The sequence below is a fragment of the Lepidochelys olivacea genome (genome assembly GCF_965140295.1).
Source record: "Lepidochelys olivacea isolate rLepOli2 genome assembly, chromosome: 18".
NCBI classification, from domain to species: Eukaryota; Metazoa; Chordata; order Testudines; family Cheloniidae; genus Lepidochelys; species Lepidochelys olivacea.
Genome location: NC_140428.1, coordinates 13,659,338 through 13,682,495, shown reverse-complemented (window position 1 = coordinate 13,682,495; position 23,158 = coordinate 13,659,338). Strand labels below are relative to the sequence as shown.

Below are 23,158 nucleotides of genomic sequence, written 5' to 3'. Positions count from 1 at the left end.
ACAAGGGGACCAAACAAACCAATGTCATGAAACCTGTAAGGTGGTATGTAAATTGTTTGTCTCAACCTATAAATGTGAGGGTACCTCGCCTTAACCCTTTGTGCAGCCAAGGGGACAGCAGAAAGTCCTGCTGTTGAGCTGCTCCTTGCCACAGGGCACTTGTGTTAGCCAGGGCGCTGGGATGGTAAACCTGGCCGAGAGCCTTTGTCACTGAACCGTGCCACTGGTCATTCTTTCTGGGTAGTGCTATCGAGGCCTGCTGAACCTCCGATCTGTACAGGGCTGGGACAGTATCCGGAGAGCGCGCACACACACCTAACTGACAACAGCCACTTGGAAGGAAAGTCTGAAGAACCCACTGATGTTGCTGATGTTGCAATCACACTGACCCCTAAGTAGCAAATGTAGCCATGGTCTCCATCGCTGACCATTCTAAAATCAAAGTTGGATGTTTTTCTAAATGATCTGCTCTAGGAAAAATTTTGGGGCAGTTGTCTGGCCTGTGTTATCCAGGAAGGCAGACTAGATGACCACGATGGTCCTTTCTGGCCTTGGAATCTATGAGTGACATCAGCTCTCACAGAACACAACTCTGACCTTGGTTCACATTTAAAGATTCCAACCCAATTTTTTGTGTGCGTGCAAAAGAACTATCTTTGCTCTAAAGCTAAATGCTTTGTGGCTGATTCCGGGCCCCTGACCCTCTCTGCTGCTCTGGTGGCTGCACAAGGATCAAGGGAAGAATTCCTGCCCCTCCTCACAAGCACATGAGCAACCTAGAGCCCCCCACCCCACTCCAGGCCTTTGCTTAGAGGGGATGCCAGGCTGGGAGTGGGTGGATGAGGAGTTGTATTCATATTGCTCAGTGCTACAAGAATTTTAGGCTACAGCACAGCCTCTAGGCAGCCATGGAGAGGCTGCTGTAAGTTAGAGCAGCCCCAGGGCTGCTCTAATTTATGCCAAAGGCCATTTTGACCCCTACATCAGCACTGAATTCAGGCAGCACAAATCTTTGTCCCTGGACTGCATTTTCTATGTTGTGTCTTTCAGGAGATGCAGCCCAGAGCCTGCCCCTTTATTCAATAGAGAGGAAAGTGATCAGGAACAGTCAGCATGGATTCACCAAGGGAAGGTCATGCCTGACTAATCTAATCGCCTTCTATGATGAGATTACTGGTTCTGTGGATGAAGGGAAAGCAGTGGATGTATTGTTTCTTGACTTTAGCAAAGCTTTTGACACGGTCTCCCACAGTATTCTTGTCAGCAAGTTAAGGAAGTATGGGCTGGATGAATGCACTATAAGGTGGGTAGAAAGCTGGCTAGATTGTCGGGCTCAACGGGTAGTGATCAATGGCTCCATGTCTAGTTGGCAGCCGGTGTCAAGTGGAGTGCCCCAGGGATCGGTCCTGGGGCTGGTTTTGTTCAATATCTTCATAAATGAGCTGGAGGATGGTGTGGATTGCACTCTCAGCAAATTTGCAGATGATACTAAACTGGGAGGAGTGGTAGATACGCTGGAGGGCAGGGATAGGATACAGAGGGACCTAGACAAATTGGAGGATTGGGCCAAAAGAAATCTGATGAGGTTCAATAAGGATAAGTGCAGGGTCCTGCACTTAGGACGGAAGAACCCAATGCACAGCTACAGACTAGGGACTGAATGGCTAGGCAGCAGTTCTGCGGAAAAGGACCTAGGGGTGACAGTGGACGAGAAGCTGGATATGAGTCAGCAGTGTGCCCTTGTTGCCAAGAAAGCCAATGGCATTTTGGGATGTATAAGTAGGGGCATAGCGAGCAGATAGAGGGACGTGATCGTCCCCCTCTATTCGACATTGGTGAGGCCTCATCTGGAGTACTGTGTCCAGTTTTGGGCCCCACACTACAAGAAGGATGTGGATAAATTGGAGAGAGTCCAGCGAAGGACAACAAAAATGATTAGGTGTCTGGAACACATGACTTATGAGGAGAGGCTGAGGGAACTGGGATTGTTTAGTCTGTAGAAGAGAAGAATGAGGGGGGATTTGATAGCTGCTTTCAACTACCTGAGAGGTGGTTCCAGAGAGGATGGTTCTAGACTATTCTCAGTGGTAGAAGAGGACAGGACATGGAGTAATGGTCTCAAGTTGCAGTGGGGGAGGTTTAGGTTGGATATTAGGAAAAACTTTTTCACTAGGAGGGTGGCGAAACACTGGAATGTGTTACCTAGGGAGGTGGTAGAATCTCCTTCCTTAGAAGTTTTTAAGGTCAGGCTTGACAAAGCCCTGGCTGGGATGATTTAATTGAGGATTGGTCCTGCTTTGAGCAGGGGGTTGGACTAGATGACCTCCTGAGGTCCCTTCCAACCTTGATATTCTATGATTCTATGACCCTGTTCCTGGGACCAGCCTGGTTTGATTTTTGTTTATAACCAAAGGCTCCCCAGCATTTCCCACAAATCAGAATGCTGCATAGAAGCAAAATCGCTGTTCCGCAGGGAGAGGGGAGGCCAGGAAAAGCAGTTTAACAGACAGGTTGACCCACTCATCACTGGGGCTCACCAGCTCAGCCACAGACTGTACCATGCTTCTCCTGCAAGTGGGGACCACTCCAAGAGGGAGGAAATACCTTGGCCTCGGGTGCATCTCCCAGGCTCTGGCCCAGCGCGGGGGCTGGGATGGATTCACACCACCCCAAAGCAAGCCTGGCCGCTGCTACATACAGAGTGTGCTCCTCTCTGAGGCTAAAAGAAAAGGAGGACTTGTGGCACCTTAGAGACTAACCAATTTATTTGAGCATGAGCTTTCGTGAGCTACAGCTTATGCTCAAATAAATTGGTTAGTCTCTAAGGTGCCACAAGTCCTCCTTTTCTTTTTGCGAATACAGACTAACACGGCTGTTTCTCTGAGGCTAGTACAGTGGGAGCTGGGACATGACCCTACAGCCTCTTCCCTCTTCTGGCATGGCTTGTGTCCACACAGACACTAGCGGGGAGGGCAAGGGCCATAACTGGGCAGCCCTATTTGAGGTCTGGGGGGGAGAGGCTCCGTACACCCTCCCCTCCTTGTGGACCCGGACTGGGCTAGGGTGACCCAATGTCCCAGGTTTTATAGGAACAGTCCTGATTATTTGGGGCTTTGTCTTATACAGGCACCTATTTCCCTCCCCCCTCCCCCTCATCTCAATTTTTTCACACTTGCTTTCTGGTCCCCTTAGCCGGGGCCATCGAAAATGTTCGCCAGGTCACTTCCAGTCGGCTCCTTAATTCTGAATCCAAATGGCCTGCATGGGATTTAAGTACACCCGCTCCGATGGGAATTTGCTTTTGGAGCACGTGACTTGATCCACCCAGAGCTCCATAACTGCTGCGAAAGGGGATCATTGACACCTTCCTCCACAAGACTCCTTCGCTCACTTCAATTCAGGGCTTGTCTGCACAGGGAAGTTGTGGTGTTTTCACCTCACATGTGACTTTAAACCCATGTCATTAAACCCCCTTTTCTTTAGGTTTGATTTAATTGGATTCAGAACAGAGTTAAGTGAACTTCGCAAATTTCCAATGGGGTTGGAAATTCCCATCTGTCACCTGGCTCCAGCAATCAGCCTAGCTGAGATGAAGCAGTAGGATGATGTGGTTAGAACCCAGGTTGGCCTCACCTGTTCTTGCCTTTAAGACAGGGGTAGGCAAACTACAGCCTGTGTCCAGCCCATCAGACCTTTTAATGTGGCCCTCAAGCTCCTGCTGGGTAGCAGAGTCGGGGATTTGCCTCACTCCATGCGTGCTGTGGCTCCACGCAGTTCCTGGAAGCTGTGGCATGTCCCCTCTCCAGCTCCTACGCGTAGGGGCAGCCATGGGGCTCTGCGCACTGCCCCTGACCCAAGCGCTGGCTCTGCAGCTCTGATTGGCCTGGAACTGTGGCCAATGGGAGCTGCAGGGGCGGCACCTATGGACGGGGCAGCACACAGAGCTGCCTAGCCGGCGCCACTCCTCCGTGTAGGAGCTGGAGGGGGTATATGTTGCTGCTTCCGGGAGCTGCTTGAGGTAAGTGCCACCCTAAGCCTGCACCCCTGACTTCCTCCCACTCCCCAACCCCTTGCCCCATCCCTGATCCCCCTCCTGTCCTCCAAACCCCTCGGTCCCAGCCCAGAGCACCCTCCTGCAACCCTAATCCCCAGCCCCACCCCAGAGCCCGCACCCCTAGCTGGAGCCCGCACCCCAACCCCCTGCCCCAGTCCGGAGCCCCCTCCTGCAACCTGAACTCTTCATTTGTGGCCCCACCCTGGAACCCGCACCCCCAACCCAGAGCCCAGACCCCCTCCCACACCCCAACCCTCTGCCTCAGCCTGGAACTCCCTCCCATACTCCAAACCCTGCTGCTCCACCCCCAGCCCACAGCCCCCTCCTGCACCCAAACCCCTCATCCCTGGCCCCACCCCAGAGCCCACACCCTCAGCCAGAGCCCTCACCCGCTCCTGCACCCCAACCCCCAATTTCATGAACATTCATGGCCCGCCATACATTCCATATGCAGCTGTAGCCTTCAGGCCAAAAAGTTTGCCCACCCCTGCTTGAAGAGGTGATTCTCAGACCAGTACGTTGCTCATGTTCCCTTAGTCATATGTTCTCAATGTAAATCATCCTGATTGGTTTACATTAGGTAGTAACCATGACAATGACTCAAGGGAATGGGGAAAGGAAGGAGGAGGGTGACTCCCTGGTTACACGGGGAACCACGTCCACCCCTGGATGGGTCCGAGTTGTTCTATTATTATTTTTTTAATTCCGTCCCGAAGTCTGAGGACGTGGCTGGAGATGGAAGAGAGGAATCGAGGCTTGGCGCCAGACGTGCGTGTGTTCTCCTGGTTTTATTGTACGTGTCTGGGGGAGAAGGAAGTCGTCTATTGACTTAGGCCTAAATCCTCCAACACAGCAAGGTGCCTAACCCCTGCTGATTACAATGGATCTGGGCCGCAGCGTCTGTCAGGCAGCAGGACCGAACAGTGCCGTGATTGTGAAAGGCAGAGTAGGGCTGCTAGTGAGGGTGGAAGCTCCCAGCCAGCCAGGGCCTGGTGCCCCACCCATGCTCAATCTTCATAGCCAAAAACTATCGTTAACCCTTAACTTCCACGCTTACCTCCAACCCTGCAGCACCTGCAGTCAAATTCTCACCCCCACAACCTGGGCTCCTGCACCACCATTGCTCTTGTGTAGCAATAAGGCAACAACAGGACAATGTTGACCTTTAAATGACGACCATTGTGTTACCTAGACAGCAACGACTTTCATTCTGTGGTTGTACAGCGCCTAGCGCGGTGGGGTCCTGGTCCCAGCCGGGGGCTCCAGTCATAGAAATGCTTTTAATAATCATGCGTAGAACAACATCTAGAAAAATAGGTTCCCAGCGTGGTTTGCCTATAGGCGCTATATCCGTTCAAATGTCATTAAATCATAACAATGGAACAGCATTAGCAAATACAGCCTCACTTCTGTACAAATAAAGTAACTCTTGGTCTTTGCACAGGAAAAATCTTCTTTTCCTTAGGTTACCCCTTAAAACTTTCTCTGGCATATTCATGTGTTTTTATGCGCTTAGAAGAATGCATATTTATTCTTTCATCCAGTTTAATTCTTTACAAGTTACTCACCCAGCAAGGTTGCTGCCTAGCACTCTGATGGCCAAAAATAGCATCCATTTAGCAGGGGTGTGCACTGGCTTTAGTATCTGCAGCTGTCTGTGTTTGAATCTATGCATTTCAGAACTGTTGTAATACCTCACGTAGCCATTTAGGGGACACGGTGATGCAAGGCCGTGGTCTCCTTCCAGCAGTGGAATGGACGCAAGGAGACCAAGGGAAAATTTCCAAAAGTGTCTAAGTCCCATTTTCAAAAGTGACCTAGTCATTTCCCTTGAGTTTCAGTAAGTGTTTGATTCCCTTTTGAAAATGGGAGCATTTCACCCCAGATCTCTCATTATGCTAAAGCTTCATAGGAAGTTGGGATGGAGGGCCAGAGACGGGATCCAAATTTCAGCGAGGGAGTTTAGATCCAAGTTTTTCATTGGCGCTCATCTGTAAAATAAACATGAAATACTAGAGGCTGCTCCCCACCCTATGGCCTCGGACAGTCGAAACGGATTAGAGAAAGTGACAAAGATCGGCAAATCTCCCAGTATTAAAAATGAATGTCTTACCCATAGATGTCTATAGAGACCTCTGTGCCCACCACACAGATGGTGTAGCTGGGACTCTCGGTGGACACCCGGACTCTCCGCTGCGTCATGGTTGGCCTTGGACCATAAACGTGTGTGAAGTGTGCGGCTGTGCTCCTGTGCTCTTCTGTTTTTACAGGCAAACCAGCATGACTGGATTACAAGGCATGGAAAATTTGTTCCACCCTCCTCCCTTCCCTTTCTGAACTGACTAGCTGGAGGCACAGTCCCTTCCCCCTCCAAGGTCTTTACCTACTTCTGTTTTGGCTTTATATTAGGGGGTGAGGGAAGAATGGGCCGGAGCTGTGTTGATCCAAGCCCCAGTTGGAGTTTGCCACTTCCAAGCATTGACTGCATGGTAGAGACAGGCTCGCGGCAAACTCAGGTGTGGAAGATAGGACAGTCATGGGCATTTGCATGGTGTGTTGCTCCTGGGGATGATCATATGGAGCACTTCACACGGGCTAAGGGCTTTATAAGGTTACTTGATTCTTAAAACCCCCTCTTGGGGTAGACAAACGGGAGGGTTATAGGAGGTGGTGTCCAGACCCAGCTCTGGGTTCCATTCTGCCCAGTCTGGGTTCAGGTTCAAGGCTGAATCGAGGCTCTGGGTAGGATCAAATGGTGGCGAAATCCCATGCCATTTTTGGCTTCATCTGAGCAGAGCTGGCCTTAGGAAAATTGACACCCTGGGCCAACTTGTATTTTATCATCCCTGGGCCCCGCTGCCTCCCCACCCATCCCTCCATTGTCCCTGGCTCCCGCTGCCTCCCCCTCCGTGGCCTCCTCCTGCAGGCCCGCCCTGCTCTGCTCCTTGCATCATTACTGTGGCGCCTCCCCTGACTACGGCATTCACCCCATGTCACTCACCCGGAAGGCCAGCCCTGCATCCTTTTTGTTCTGTGTTTGTACAGCACCTAACACAATGGGGTCTTGCTCCATGACTAGGGTTCCTAGGCACCACCACACTACAAATAATAAATAATAGTAGCAGGCTCCTTCTGCTGACCCCCTGCGCAGGGTGGAGTCCATCCTGTCTGACGTTGCACCAGAGGGGAGAAAAGAGAGTCCTTTTCACTTTGCACAGTGACTCTGGATCTCTGACCCCAACGGAGGTGGCTCTGTTTTACCCAGTGAAAATATCTGTTAACTTGGACTGGGGAGAAAATGTCTTCCCAACAGTCTCAGGGGTCGGCAACCTATGGCATGCCAGCCGATTTTTAATGGCACGCTGCTGCCTGCCGCCGGCCCCACTCAGCCCGCTGCCGAACCCAGGCCGGGACCCCGGCAGGCAGCAGCGAGCCATTACAAATCCTGCCCGCCCTGGCCCGCTCTTCTCCGCCCCCCCCCCTCACCCCGGGGCAGGGTGAAGAAGCTTGGTCCTGCCGGCTGCTGCTGCAGGGCAAGCAAGGTCCCCCCTCCCTCACCTCTTCCCCCGCCATGCTGGGTTCCTGCCCCTCGTCCTCTCCCTCCCTGCCGCCCATCAGCTGATAGCCCTTGCTGGGGAGGGGGAGAAGTGGGCCTTGGGGAAGGGCGGTGGAATCAGGGCATATCCCCCCCAGCCCCCTGCCACAAGCCCGCTCTGGGCAGGGGGCTGGGAACACCCCCACGGCCCTAGCCCACACCCCCAGCCCTCTGCCCTGACCCCTGCACCCCCCTCACACACCCCCAGCCTCCTGCCTGACCCTGCACCCCCCCACACCCCAGCCTCCTGCCCTGACCCCTGCACCCCCCTCACGACCCCAGCCCTGACTCCAGCACCGCCAGACATACCCAGCCTCCCCACACCCCATGCCCTGACTCCTGCACCCCCCTCACATGCCCCCAGCCCTCTGCCCTAACTCCTGCACCCCCCTCACATGCCCCCAGCCCTCTGCCCTAACTCCTGCACCCCCTCACACGCCCCCAGCCCTCTGCCCTGACTCCTGCACCCCCACACATACCCAGCCCCCCAACACCTTATGCCCTGCCTCTTGCACCCCCCACACATTCCCACCTGCACCCCTCGCACCAAATGGGAGCTGCCCAGGTAAGCGCTCCACACCCAAACCTCCTGCCCCAACCCTGAGCCCCCTCCCTCATTCTAGCTCCTGGCCAGACCCTACACCCCAACCCCCAGCCTGCTTCTTCACCCCCAGCCCTGTGCTCAGTGCACTCCCACCCTCAGCTCAGTGCAGAGAGAGAGGAAGAGAATGGGCCAGAACCAGGGAGAAGGTAGGTACCCACTCTATGTGGGCAGGGCCGGGATCCCAGACCGGCAGCGGGCTGAGCGGGGCCAGCAGCCGGGACCCTGGCTGGCAGGAGCCAGCAGACGGAACCCCAGACCGGCAGCGGGCTGAGTGGCAGCGAGCTGAGCCGCTCAGCCCACTGCCGGTCTGGGGTCCCAGCCACCAGCCTCACTCAGCCCGCTGCTGGTCTGGGGTTCTGGCTGCCGGCCCCGCTCAGCCCGCTGCTGGTCTGGGGTTCTGGCTGCCAGCCCCTTGCCAGCCAGGGTCCCGGCCGCCGGCCCCGCTCAGCCCGCTGCCGGCCTAGGTGAACTGAACCCCAGGCCAGCAGCGGGCTGAGTGGGCCGGCGGCGTAAGATCTGCATTTTAATTTAATTTTAAATGAAGCTTCTTAAACATTTTGAAAACCTTGTTTACATACGGCAATAGTTTAGTTATATAATATATAGACCTATAGAGAGAGACCTTCTAAAAAACGTTAAAATGTATCACTGGGACACGAAACCTTAAATTAAAGTGAATAAATGAAGACTCGGCTCACCACTGCTGAAAGGCTGCCGACCCCTGGTCTAGAATGAATCAAAATAAGTACTGGATACCAAAAGGAGCCGACGTACTCATAGACTTTAGGACTAGAAGGGACCATCAAGGTCATCTAGTCTGACCTCCTGCACATCGCAGGCCACTGAACCTCACCCACCCACTCCTGTAATAGATCCAGAACCTCTGGCTGAGTTATTGAAGCCCTCAAATCATGGTTTAAAGACTTCAAGTTACAGAGAATCCACCATTGACACTAGTTTAAATCTGCAAGTGACCCATGCGGCAGAGGAAGGCGAAAAGACCTCAGGATCTCTGCCAATCTGAGCTAGAGGGAAATCTCTTCCTGACCCTAATAAACCAGTCAGCCGGACCCTGAGCATGTGGGTGAGAATCAGCAGCCAGACACCTGGGAAAGAATTCACTGTAGTAACTCAGAGCCCTCCCCAACTAGTGTCCCATCTCCAGCTGTTGGAGATATTTGCTAACAGCAACCACGGATCAGCTCCATGCCATTGTAGGCAGTCTCATCCTACCATCCCCTCCATAAAGTTATCAAGCCCAGTCTTGGAGCCAGTTTGAGGATCTTAACAAAGCTTGTTCCAGAATCACTGGCCTTTTGCTGACAACCAGCAAACCCTCCTAGCGTAGATGCAGCTTCTGCTGGCATAAAAATGCTTCTGCAAGCATAGCTGATACCTGTTCCCTGGGAGACACAAGCTGTACCAGCAGAAGAACTTGTATGCCTATGTAAGTGTTTAGGGCTTATACCGACACAACCATATGTTGGTTAAAAAAAAAATCACACTTGTAACTGACATAGTAATGTCAGGATAAGTTGTAAGTGAATACCGGCCATAGTAAATTTAGTTGAAGGTTCTTTGTTCAGGGGTGTGATCTTTAGACAGGTTTCATTGTAATGCCTGTTATAATCCCTGTGTTTTCCAGTTGCCTTTTCTTTTTAGAAATATTTTAGTTCTAGAGCCACTTAATAGATACATTTTCTTCTCTCGGTTGGTCAGTTGCAACTCTGCCTGCTTCAGGAGCACTGACTGAGGTGTAGACACTTTCTACATTAGCGGAAGAGGTTTTTTCCATCAATGCAGGTCATCCACATTTCTGAGAGGCCGAAGAATTCTTCTGCCAACCTACCTGTATCCACAGTGGGGGTTAGGTCGGCCCCAGTAAGTCACACTCTGAGCTAAATTCTTCACAGCCCTGAGCGACATAGTTAGGGTGACCTACGTTTTAGGCATAGACCAAGCCCAAGGCACCTTTATACCCATAGAACTCCATCCACACCGTATAGGGGGTTGTGCGGCTTTAATTACCCTGGTAAAGTGGTACGAGTTCTGTAGACAAGCCTTTAATGCCCGTGAAGGAGTTGGTCATGGGAAGCTATGACAGAAAAACTGCTCACAGCCATTTAATATTTAAATGTTTAAAACTCTTTAAAAACCTGCAGTTTGCTGGGTCTGATCCTGCCCCGTTGAAGTTCATGATTTCAGTGAGATTAGGGTCAAGGTTATAAAGAACCAAATTTCATGGAGGAGTGGTACTGAGGACTGCACCTTTAAGGGCTGAGCTTCCCAGACAGAGTCTGGGTGAAGTGCTGGGATAGCTCTTGTTTAACATGGAGTCTTGTTTGCACAAACATATTATAAGCTTTGACTGTATATACACTGATATACTTTAAACTGCACAACCACCCCAGTGTGGACACAGGTGTAATAATACTGTACCTACCTCACAGGGAAACTATGAGAAGGAATTCTTATTTGTTATCTGTCGTGAGATCTGTGGCTGGAAAGTGCTATATATCCGTGCAAGTGACATTGTCACTGCTTATCAGTGAGTTCCTGGCTTGAGCTGGGCATAGTGCTAGCTTCCTCAGGTTGTTCTGGCATCTGCAGACCAGTCCTGAGCCACCCGCTGCCCCGATAACTCCCCTCATTCCTCTCCCACAGTGCCCCGCTATTCCAGTCCACAAGCTGCAATGAGAAATGAACCAAGATCGAGAACCTTAGAATCATAGAATATCAGGGTTGGAAGGGACCTCAGGAGGTATCTAGTCCAACCCCCTGCTCAAAGCAGGACCGATCCCCAACTAAATCATCCCAGCCAGGGCTTTGTCAAGCCTGACCTTAAAAACTTCTAGGGAAGGAGATTCCACCACCTCCCTAGGTAACGCATTCCAGTGTTTCACCACCCTCCTAGTGAAAAAGTTTTTCCTAATATCCAACCTAAATCTCCCCCACTGCAACTTGAGACCATTACTCCTTGTTCTGTCATCTGCTACCACTGAGAACAGTCTAGAGCCATCCTCTTTGGAACCCCCTTTCAGGTAGTTGAAAGCAGCTATCAAATCCCCCCTCATTCTTCTCTTCTGAAGACTAAACATCCCCAGTTCCCTCAGCCTCTCCTCATAAGTCATGTGTTCCAGTCCCCTAATCATTTTTGTTGCCCTCCGCTGGACTCTTTCCAATGTTTCCACATCCTTCTGGTAGTGTGGGGCCCAAAACTGGACACAGTACTCCAGATGAGGCCTCACCAGTGTCGAATAGAGGGGAACAATCACATTCCTTGATCTGCTGGCAATGCCCCTACTTATACATCCCAAAATGCCATTGGCCTTCTTAAAGGGCACACTGCTGACTCATATCCAACGTCTCGTCCACTGTTACCCCTAGGTCCTTTTCTGTAGAACTGCTGCCGAGCCATTCGGTCCCTAGTCTGTAGCGGTGCATTGGATTCTTCCGTCCTAAGTGCAGGACTCTGCACTTGTCCTTGTTGAACCTCATCAGATTTCTTTTGGCCCAATCCTCCAATTTGCCTAGGTTCCTCTGTATCCTATCCCTGCCCTCCAGCGTATCTACCACTCCTCCCAGTTTAGTGTCATCTGCAAACTTGCTGAGGGTGCAATCCACACCATCCTCCAGATCATTTATGAAGATATTGAACAAAACCAGCCCCAGGACCGACCCCTGGGGCACTCCACTTGATACCAGCTGCCAACTAGACATGGAGCCATTGATCACTACCCATTGAGCCCAACAATCTAGCCAGCTTTCTATCCACCTTATAGTCCACTCATTCAGCCCATACTTCTTTAACTTGCTGGCAAGAATACTGTGGGAGACCGTGTCAAAAGCTTTGCTAAAGTCAAGGAACAACACGTCCACTGCTTTCCCTTCATCCACAGAGCCAGTTATCTCGTCATAGAAGGCAATTAGATTAGTCAGGCATGACTTGCCCTTGGTGAATCCATGCTGACTGTTCCTGATCACTTTCCTCTCCTCTAAGTGCTTCAGAATTGATTCCTTGAGGACCTGCTCCATGATTTTTCCAGGGACTGAGGTGAGGCTGACTGGCTTGTAGTTCTCAGGATCCTCCTTCTTCCCTTGTCAGGGTGTCGTGGCCTGTGGTGTAGAATTTGCTCCCATGTCGTGGGAGCCCCAATGTTTCTGTGGCTTAATCTCCAACTAAAACAGATACCAGCATATCACACCTCCTGCCGACACAGCTATGTCAACGAAACCCCCAGTGCAGATGCAGCTATGCCAACAGCTAATGACATTCAGGGAGGTGCCAGCAGAAAAACTCCTTCTGTTGGTGCACGCTGCGTCCATACTGGGGCAGAGGAGGAGAGATGGAAAAGTACCATGCCTGTGGGTACTGTAGCTGGACCCCTGTCTGTTTACGGCTCTCTGGATCATTAGCAGCTATATTACGGGGGTGACCTCTAACAGTTCCTCCTGTTAACACACACAACGTTCCTTGCTCAAAAGCTACACCCACCTCTTCCTCCTCCATCTGTCAGCAGCTAGCACATGGCTCTTACCTGCCCACCCAGCAGCAGGGGTGCTTCGAACTTTAAATCGTATATTCGGTCAGGGCTGAGTGTTTTCTTGTAATTATACCTTGTACCAGAGGCTGCTTATTAAAAGCTTGGAAGACACCCAACTAAGGGTGGGTGGAGGAATCTGGACCACAGAGAGATCAGTGAACTCCCCTCTGTGCTCCGGAGACGGGTTTCGCTGGAGTATAAAGCTCTCCTGTGGCTACTCTTCTCCTGTGGCCCTATCCTCCTGACCTTCTGATGTCTGCAGCCTGTGACCGACATGTCACAGTGCCTCGACACGCTACCGACATATCTATTTGGTGGTAGCATTATTCCCCTCTTCCCACCCCCAGTGTCAAACTGAATTTGCTGAGCTGGGGTGGGGCCTGGCAGACTGTAAAGGAGCTGGTTTGGTCAGGCTTGTTTTTCAGCCTGACTCGTTCCCCTGGCTCTGATTACAGCACTGGCCACCCAGGGAAGATTCTCTGCCCCGCCGTAGTTTCGTCTCCTGTGTCATTGTGTTTGAAATGGCTCCTGGATGCAGCCAGGCCTGTGCCAAGAACAAGCCACTTATTTCAGGGCCTAGGGGCGGCAAAATCATTGATCCGCCACTGCTCAGTGGTATAAGCAGGTGTTTTTTAAAGAGATGCAAGAGGCTACACTAGACATCTGTGCACCCTTCCTCTGTCTAGGGTGGCACTCGAGAAGCCCTGTGACCGGAAGGATCTCTTCTCGGAAGCAGAGGTTGTAAGAAAATACCTGGTTAGCTCTAAGGCAATGATCTTGCCCTATTGAGAGAGAGGCTAGGAGGCTGCAGGGAGACAGACAGGAACCTGAGGAACAGGGAAGGGCAAGAGGTGGGAAATCTACTCCGTTGACTTTGGGGCTGCCAGAAAAATTCTTCAAGGGCGGCAGCACAGTTGGATACCAGCACAAAAGCAGGTCTCCATGAGAGAGAGCACAGTGTGCATCTCCTTTGACCCGAGCTGCAGCTGACCTGAACCCAAAATGGCAGCCACCTCCGGCAGACCCCGGAACACTGAAAGGTGCAACACCCCCCCCCCCAATTCAGGCTGCCCAGCTGCTTGTGACCCAGAATGGATTCACAGCAGAGCTCCGGGATGATTAATTCTGGGGCAGAGGAGAGGGAATGCTTCCTCAGAACGTTTTGTTGAAAATTCATTCCATGTGGTCCATTTAAACATTGCTGTAATTGTCATCATTATTCGTATTCCTAGAAGGACCCCATTGTGCTAGGCATTGTATGAACACAGAGCAAAAAAATGGCCCCTGCCCCGCAAAATACTGTTTAAGTTCATTTCGATCATGCTACACAAATCTCTCGCAAGGGGAAAATATACTATTTGTAACTTTATAAGCAGTATTGCACAATTGGGTGTTGTGAAACTAACATCGCCCTGAAAATCGTGCAGCAGGGCTTGCAGAAATAGAAATGACTGTGTGACTGTACTCTAACAAGGGGGAGCAAGCTGCCTACACATTGGACCTGATTCTTTAATACCCTGTGCCTTCTGGAACTGCTATCAACTGTGCAAACTGCCTTCTGACTTGCACAGGTGTCAGCAAGTCCACACTGCACACGGGGATCGGGCCCATCTTTTATCTGGAAGAGACTCATCAGACTCAGGAAATATGATCAGGTGAAGCTGCAATGGGGAGATCATCTGAGGAGAGCCACCTTCCGGAGAAGGCAATTCCAGAAATAATTCCATGCCTGTTTGGAGTACCTTTCATGTAATTTTTTCATACCCACCAGTCTGGCAAATGGGGTGTAACTTAATCCTGATCTACCCAGGGTCCTGTGGGTGAATTAGTAGCCAGGCTCGTGTTGGTAGAACCCAAACCTGTGACATACCAAGAGGTCCCAATACAGGCACTCACTGATACGACTTTGGCAACTCCCTGCTCCCACGGTTTTGGAGGGTCCCAGATACAGCATCAACGCTGGAGCTGTGTAGGGCGGGAGTGAGACAGGCTTTGGAGTGTCTGCTCAAGGGGAGTGAGCCCGGCATTGTGTGCTATGACTCCCAGCAATCAGGGCTGCTGCAGATGGTGGATCTGTGGATGCATGGATCCACTGGCCGTATTGCCATCTGCGGCGGAGAGCTGCAGAATCCACTGAATCTGGAATAGTAGCCAAGGAACTAAGTTTCTGGTTCCATTGCCCAGGAAGGAGGCTTTTTCCTCACCCACCTAGGGCTGCGCAGCTCCCAGCCCAGTTACTCATGCTGACAACAGGGTTTGACATGGAAATGTGCACACACTTATGAGCCCTCGCCATATTCTCTGTTCAATGTTTCCCTGATGGCGGTAGTTCTGTCTTTTCCCTACTAGGACCCACCTCCGAGCCAGGATCTACCAATCTCTCATTTAGCAGTGTGAGTGGAGCAGGTTGGTTACAATCCCTTGATACCTATACATGCCCCCTATTGGGTCGTGACCCCTAGGTAAACAAATCCCTCCCTTATGGAGAAGGGAGTCAGAGCTGACCTGACCCTTTGTTGGGCATATGTTTTAAGCGGCCTCATAGCAGGAAAAGTTTGATAATCTCCCCAAGCTGATAATTACACATTATTTATTCCTCCATGTGCGTAACTGAAGGAAGTAATTTCAATATCCTTGTTGGCTAACTACCTGCAATACAGAGAGGCATTGAACCAGTCTTCGCTTGCCCTTCTTGTTTGCATAAGGATTTATTTAATGAGAGGGGCGACTGTACCATATGGAAAGCCTATCTAATGAGCACAGAACCTCCAGCCAAGTTTAGCAAGATTGTCCTATGTGCTTGTGCTTAATGGGCTGGGAGTGTTAACGCTGAGGTGGTCCTGCGAACCTGCCTTCCTATATGTTGGTAACGCGCCTGACAGAATGGGGCCCCGATCCTGACGGAGGCTACCACGATACAAACCACTGATCGTCATCCTGGCCTGATTAATCAGCTGCCCCCTGCTGGCAGAGCTCAGAAGGGCTATTAAAGCTTCTCTCCTGGTGAAGGTTGGTGCCAGTGTCTACAACGGATAGAATCCGTGAGGAGCAGACGGCCTGTGGTATCTGGAGATGACTGAACCTCAGTGCAGGATCTAGCTCCTCCCTGGCATGGAATCACACCCATTCCTCTATGTCTAGGTCTTTCCATGAGCCTCAAGTAGACTGGAAGATCTGGCTCCTCAATGGACTTGTCCAGCTCCTCTGCGTTTAAACTATTCTGCTTAGATTCTTGCAACCATCCTTCCCAACTATCAACTTCTTGCCTGTTCTAAGAGAGGGCAACCAAATGCCTGGTGCTGCTGCCCATGAGAGCAAAAGCTGGGACTCTTTAAGTCACACAGTAACCAGATATCAAACCACCCCATGACACCTCCACTCACACCTCTATGGCAAGAAAACAGCTTTGAGCATAGCACAAGGACCTGCAGGATCAAGGTTTAAGAACTAGATGTGTTGGACCCCAAACCTCAGGGAGACAAGTTATAAAGGCAATGATATCTCCGTGGCTCCTTTTGGTTTAGCCTGATGTTTCATAATTCTCTTTCATAATTCTCTTTCTCTCTCTGTGGTGCTTGCTTGGCTCACCTAAGGAGGTTTCCAACCAGAAGTGTTGGCCTTTGTGTGTCTTTGGAGCATGTCTCTGATCAAAGCATGTTATGTTCTCTTCCTTGCTGGCAGTCTCCAGCTGTGACATGCTTTGGGATTTCAGTTGTTGTTCAGCTAAAATTTGGACAAAAACCTATTGCCATTTGAAATTCAGGTGAATCCAGTTGCTTTTCTCATCCTGTGGGTGTCACTTTCCTGACACCTTATACCAATGGCTACACCTTGGTTGGCTGTGCACGTACGCCCATTTTCCCATTCTGAGTACCAAGGTCAGCTAATGGAAACGTGGTATGTGTCTGTTTCACTTCCCGATCTGTACAGCTAACAGGTTTCAGAGTAGCAGCCGTGTTAGTCTGTATTCGCAAAAAGAAAAGGAGTACTTGTGGCACTTTAGAGACTAACAAATTTATTTGAGCATGAGCTTTCGTGAGCTACAGCTCACTTCATCGGATGCATTCAGTGGAAAATACAGTGGGGAGATGTATATACACAGAGAACATGAAACAATGGGTGTTACCATACACACTGTAAGGAGAGTGATCACTTCAGATGAGCTACTACCAGCAGGAGAGCCGGGAGGGGGGGGAACCTTTTGTAGTGATAATCAAGGTGGGCCATTTCCAGCAGTTGACAAGAACGTCTGAGGAACAGTGGGGTGTGGAGGTGGGGAATAAATATGGGGAAATAGTTTTACTTTGTGTAATGACCCAGCCACTCCCAGTCTCTATTCAAGCCTAAGTTAATTGTATCCAGTTTGCAAATTAAATCCAGTTCAGCAGTCTCTCGTTGGAGTCTGTTTTTCAAGTTTTTTTGTTGAAGAATTGCAATTTTTAAGTCTGTAATCAAGTGACCAAAAAGATTGAAGTGTTCTCCAACTGGTTTTTGAATATTATAATTCTTGACGTCTGATTTGTGTCCATTTATTCTTTTACGTAGAGACTGTCCAGTTTGACCAATGTACATGGCAGAGGGGCATTGCTGGCACATGATGGCATATATCACATTGGTGGATGTGCAGGTGAACGAGCCTCTGATAGTGTGGCTGATGTGATTAGGCCCTATGATGGTGTCCCCTGAATAGATATGTGGACACAGTTGGCAATGGGCTTTGTTGCAAGGATAGGTTCCTGGGTTAGTGGTTCTGTTGTGTGGTGTGTGGTTGCTGGTGAGGATTTGCTTCAGGTTGAGGGGCTGTCTGTAAGCAAGGACTGGTCTGCCACAAGTACTCCTTTTCTTTTTGCGAATACAGACTAACACGGCTGTTACTCTGAAACCTTTGATGGTTCAGTATAACATCATTGGTTCTTTTCATTGCCATCTGAGTGGGAGATGGGGTGCCATTTGGAGGGGCAGAGGGGCCTCCTGCCCTCCCCCCACACCCCCAAGTTTCCTACCAGAGGTCTTCTCATAGCGCACGCCCTAGCCCCAGATGGAATGTGATGAGTTCTATGCTGCTCCCAGCTTCCGTCCTTAGGGCAGGGAGTTTGTTTATAAACAGAGGCACGGTGATTAAGATAACAAAAGGCTTGTCATTAAATTAAATTAAATAAATTAAATTAAGGATCTTTAGATGATCCTGAAAGCATTGCTAGGCACTCCAGTTAAAAGATAGGAAACAAAGGATAGGAATAAATGGTCAGTTTTCACAATGGAGAGAGGTAAGTAGTGGTGTCCTCCAGTGGTCTTAATGGGACCAGTCCTATTCAACATATTCATAAATTCATTTATGGTGTAAACAGGTGTAAACAGTGAGGTGGCAAAATTTGCAGATGATAGAAAATTATTCCAAAGCTGACTGCAAAGAGTTAGAAAGGGATCTCCCCAAACTGGGTGACTGGGCAACAAAATGACAGATTTCAGAGTAGCAGCCGTGTTAGTCTGTATCCACAAAAAGAACAGGAGGACTTGTGGCACCTTAGAGACTAACAAATTCATTAGAGCATAAGCTTTCGTGGGCTACAGCCCACTTCATCGGATGCATACAATGGAACATACAGTAAGATATATATATATACATACAGATAAGTTGGAAGTTACCATACAAACTTTGAGAGGCTAATTAGTTAAGATGAGCTATAATCAGCAGGAGAAAAAAACTTTTGTAGTGATAATCAGGATGGCCCATTTAGACAGTTGACAAGAAGGTGTGAGGATACTTAACATGAGGACATAGATTCAATATGTGTAATGACCCAGCCACTCCCAGTCTCTATTCAAACCCAAGTTAATGGTATCTAGTTTGCATATTAATTCAAGCTCAGCAGCGTCTCGTTGGAGTCTGTTTTTGAAGCTACGCTACCAGCACTCCCAGCTATCTTCAAGACACCACTGACTTCCTGAGGAAACTACAATCCATCGGTGATCTTCCAGAAAACACCCTCCTGGCCACTATGGATGTAGAAGCCCTCTACACCAACATTCCACACAAAGATGGACTACAGGCCGTCAGGACCGCTATCCCCGATAATGTCACAGCAAACCTGGAGGCTGACCTTTGTGACTTTGTCCTTACCCATAACTATTTCACATTTGGGGACAATATATACCTTCAAGTCAGCGGCACTGCTATGGGTACTGCAGGGCCCCACAGTATGCCAACATTTTTATGGCTGACTTAGAACAACGCTTCCTTAGCTCTTGTCCCCTAACACCTCTACTCTACTTGTGCTACATTGATGACATCTTCATCATCTGGACCCAGGGAAAAGAAGCCCTTGAGGAATTCCACCATGATTTCAACAATTTCCATCCCACCATCAACCTCAGCCTGGACTAGTCCACACAAGAGATCCATTTCCTGGACACTACTCTGCTAATAAGCGATGGTGACATAAACACCACCCTATACCAGAAACCTACTGACCGCTATACTTACCTACACGCCTCCAGCTTCCATCCAGGACACACCACAGGATCCATCGTCTACAGCCAAGCTCTAAGATACAACTGCATTTGCTCCAATCCCTCAGACAGAGACAAACACCTATAAGATCTCTATCAAGCATTCTTAAAACTACAATACCCACCTGCTGAAGTGAAAAAACAGATTGACAGAGCCAGAAGAGTACCCAGAAGTCACCTACTACAGGACAGGCCCAACAAAGAAAATAACAGAACGTCACTAGCCATCACCTTCAGCCCCCAGCTAAAACCTCTCCAGCGCATCATCAAAGATTTACAACCTATCCTGAAAAGTGATCCCTCACTCTCACAGATTTTGGGAGACAGGCCAGTCCTCACTTACAGACACCCCCTCAACCTGAAGCAAATCCTCACCAGCAACCACACACCACACAACAAAAACACTAACCCAGGAACCTATCCTTGCAACACAGCCCGATACCAACTCTGTCCACATATTTATTCAAGTGACAGCATCATAGGACTTAATCACATTAGCCATGCCATCAGGGGCTCGTTCACCTGCACATCTACCAATGTGATATATGCCATCATGTGCCAGCAATGCCCCTCTGCCATGTACATTGGCCAAACTGGACAGTCTCTACGTAAAAGAATAAATGGACACAAATCTGACATCAGGAATCATAACAATCAAAAACCGGTAGGAGAATACTTCAATCTCTCTGGCCACTAAGTAAAAGATTTAAGGGTGGCAATTTTGTAACAGAAAAGCTTCAAAAAGAGACTCCAACGAGAAACTGCTGAGCTTGAATTAATATGCAAACTAGATACCATTAACTTGGGTTTGAATAGAGACTGGGAGTGGCTGGGTCATTACACATATTGAATCTATGTCCTCATGTTAAGTATCCTCACACCTTCTTGTCAACTGTCTAAATGGGCCATCCTGATTATCACTACAAAAGTTTTTTTCTCCTGCTGATTATAGCTCATCTTAACTAATTAGCCTCTCAAAGTTTGTATGGTAACTTCCAACTTATCTGTATGTATATATATATATCTTACTGTATGTTCCATTGTATGCATCCGATGAAGTGGGCTGTAGCCCACGAAAGCTTATGCTCTAATGAATTAGTTAGTCTCTAAGGTGCCACAAGTCCTCCTGTTGTTTTTAAAATGGCAGATGAAATTCAGTGTTGATAAATGCAAAATAATGCAGATGGCAAAATATAATGCCAACTATACATACAAAATGATGGGGTCTAAATTAGCTGTTAGCACTCAAGAAAGAGATCTTGAAGAGATTGTGGAGAGTTCTCTGAAAACATCTGCTCAATGGGCAGCGGCAGCCAAAAAAGCCAACAGAATGTTGGGGATCATTAAGAAAGGGATCAATAATAGGACAGAAAATATCATGTTGCCCCTGTATGAATCCATAGTACGCCCACGTCTTGAATACTGCGTGCAGTTCTGGTCACCCCATCTCAAAACAGAGATATTAGAATTGGAAAAGGTACAGAGAAGGGCAACAGAAATTATTAGGGGTGTGGAACAGCTTCTGTGTGAAGAGAGATTAAAAGGACTGGGACTTTTCATCTTGGAAAAGAGGCAACTAAGAGAGGATGTGATGGAGGTCTATGAAATCATGACTGGTGCGGAGGCAGTAAACAAGGAAGTGTTATTTACCCCTTCACATAACACAAGAATTAGGGGTCACCCAATGAAATTAATAAGGAGCAGATTTAAAACAAACAGAAGAAATTACTTCTTCACAGTCAACCTGTGGAACTTCTTGCCAGGGGATGTTGTGAAGGCCAAAACTATAACAGCGTTCAAAAAAGAACTAGATAAATTAATAGAGGATAGTTCCAACAATGGCTAGTAGCCAGGATGGGCAGGGATGCAATGCCATATTCTGCATGTTCCTAGCCTCTGTTTGTCAGAAGCTGGGAGTGGGCAACAGGGGATGGATCACTTCATGATTGCCTGCTCTGTTCATTCCCTCTGGGGCACCTGGCATTGGCCACTGTCGGTAGACAGGATACTGGGCTAGATGGACCATTGGTCTGACCCAGTATGGCTGTTCTTATGTTCTTATATATAACGCAGTTTTATCTGCCCCCTACCCCACTCCCCTACCAGAGCCGAGCTAGAACCCAGTAGTCCTGACAGGATCTCTCTCTCTGCAGAGTTAGTAACAAAGTAAGAATATACATTCCAATTTTAAACGTAACCAGGGTCCCTTAAGTGACTTGCCATAAGATGTCAGAACATGTTAGTATTAGAGTTGAGTGGGTCTAATATTTATTTAATTTTCTTTCTTTTATATAGGAATTAGATACAGTTCTCCTGGCAGCTAATTGCTAAGTTATCTGCCAAAAAAAAGTTAAAATAAAATAAAATAAAATAAAATAAAATAAAATAAAGAGAGTTTTCAGGTGCCTAAGTAGCCCCCTCCAAAATCTGAAGTGGCGTCTCTGGTGGGAGAGTAAGTTTTGTTCCCGTATACGCATGTGATGACCTTGCAAGGCTTTCTGAGTCCCCAGTCCCGTCCACTTGCTACGGGGCCATTTGAGAGAGATCTCCATGAGAGGGGTCAGCAGGAGAAAGGTTCAGACCTGGCGAAGTTATTTTAAATTGTGAAAAATCCCTCCCTCCCCCGTGTTTCCATGCTTGTGAGAGGAACCATGGTAGAGGGACCAACATCGGTAAATCCAGACATCTGCATAGAGGAAAGTTTTGTCATTCCTCTCCTCTCCCTCTGATTCCTTTGATGGCATTGTGTGTCCCGATTTTTCGACTGATCATTCAGGGTGGACCCGTCCCAGTACAGATGGGCCAGCACAGGGGCCTTTGCTTCATTGAAGTCAACAACTAAACCCCGTTTTGAGCTTGTGTTGACCCCCTGCCTGGGGTGAGTCTGGCCCCAGGGTCGCACCCGTGAAACTCAGCGGCACCGTGGCTCAACCCCTTGCGCTGCTGAGAAAGTCCGTTGAGGTGCCATGGAGACCAGCCGCAAGACCATGCTGGCCACGTCCTGTCTGTACATGCTTGGCAGGTCTGGCAGCAGCCAACGAAATAAGCACTTGTACGTTCAATGCCAGGAATAACAATCCCACTTGGTAACTTCTCGGATTTTCTCATTTAAAGGAGGGGTTGAACTCAGGGTGCAGAGCTGGTTTGTTTAGCAACTGGTTGGTTTGGTTTTACATGGCACCTGCTCGGAGGTTCTGCGGCGGGCAGGGCCGAACTTCTTGATTTAGGGGGTTGATTGTCCCCCTGGTTTCCTGGCGATCCCCAAGTTGGGCAGATCGGGGCGAGGAGGGGCACAGAAAAGCACGACAGCTGGCTCTGTGATGTGCTCCCCCTTTCCTTCTGATTCCCCCTCTCTCCCCCAAGTCCCTCCCCTGGTGCCCTGTGGGGACTGGGCTCTGAGCTGGGAAAGGGGTAGGTCTGGGAGGATAGCTGCTCCCCACTGGCCCTGCCAGGGCTTGTCTGGGCAAGGATCAAAGATCTTGATGATTCTTTGGGGTTCTTGTATAGGCGCTCCTTTCTCTGAGAGAAGCCACCGTTTTACGAGCTACCCATGACTGCCCGGGAGCTCACTTCCTGGTGAGCCACACGGCTGTTTTATGCCTAGGGTTGTCGATTTTGGTTGGACGTATTCCTGGAGGTTTCATCACATGACATGATCTTTAATTAAAGCCTCCAGGACAATCCTGGAGGGTTGACAACCCTAGTTAGGGCTGGGGGGAGACACAGGGCCTGTGTGCTGATAGCCTCCCTTTCCCAACGTGTCCCAAGAGCAACAGACGAAGCAGCGTGACCCCCGTCCTATCCCCTATTCCATGAAGGAAGGTGTGTGGTGGGGAGGGGGAGTTGTGTCT

At 49.4% G+C, this 23,158-nt stretch overlaps 1 protein-coding gene across 1 annotated transcript in view; it reads right to left on the bottom strand.

Annotated features, from left to right (window-relative positions):
- LOC311532977 (protein-arginine deiminase type-1-like) overlaps positions 1-6,256 on the bottom strand; it is a gene marked incomplete at its 5' end in the record, with an annotated part of 39,922 nt that extends 33,666 nt beyond the window's left edge. Inside the window, one exon of the mRNA XM_084652000.1 lies at positions 6,168-6,256. Within this exon, the coding sequence (XP_084508126.1) occupies positions 6,168-6,256 (89 nt within the window). The remainder of the gene's footprint in view (positions 1-6,167) is intronic.
- Between the last annotated feature and the right edge of the window lie 16,902 nt (positions 6,257-23,158).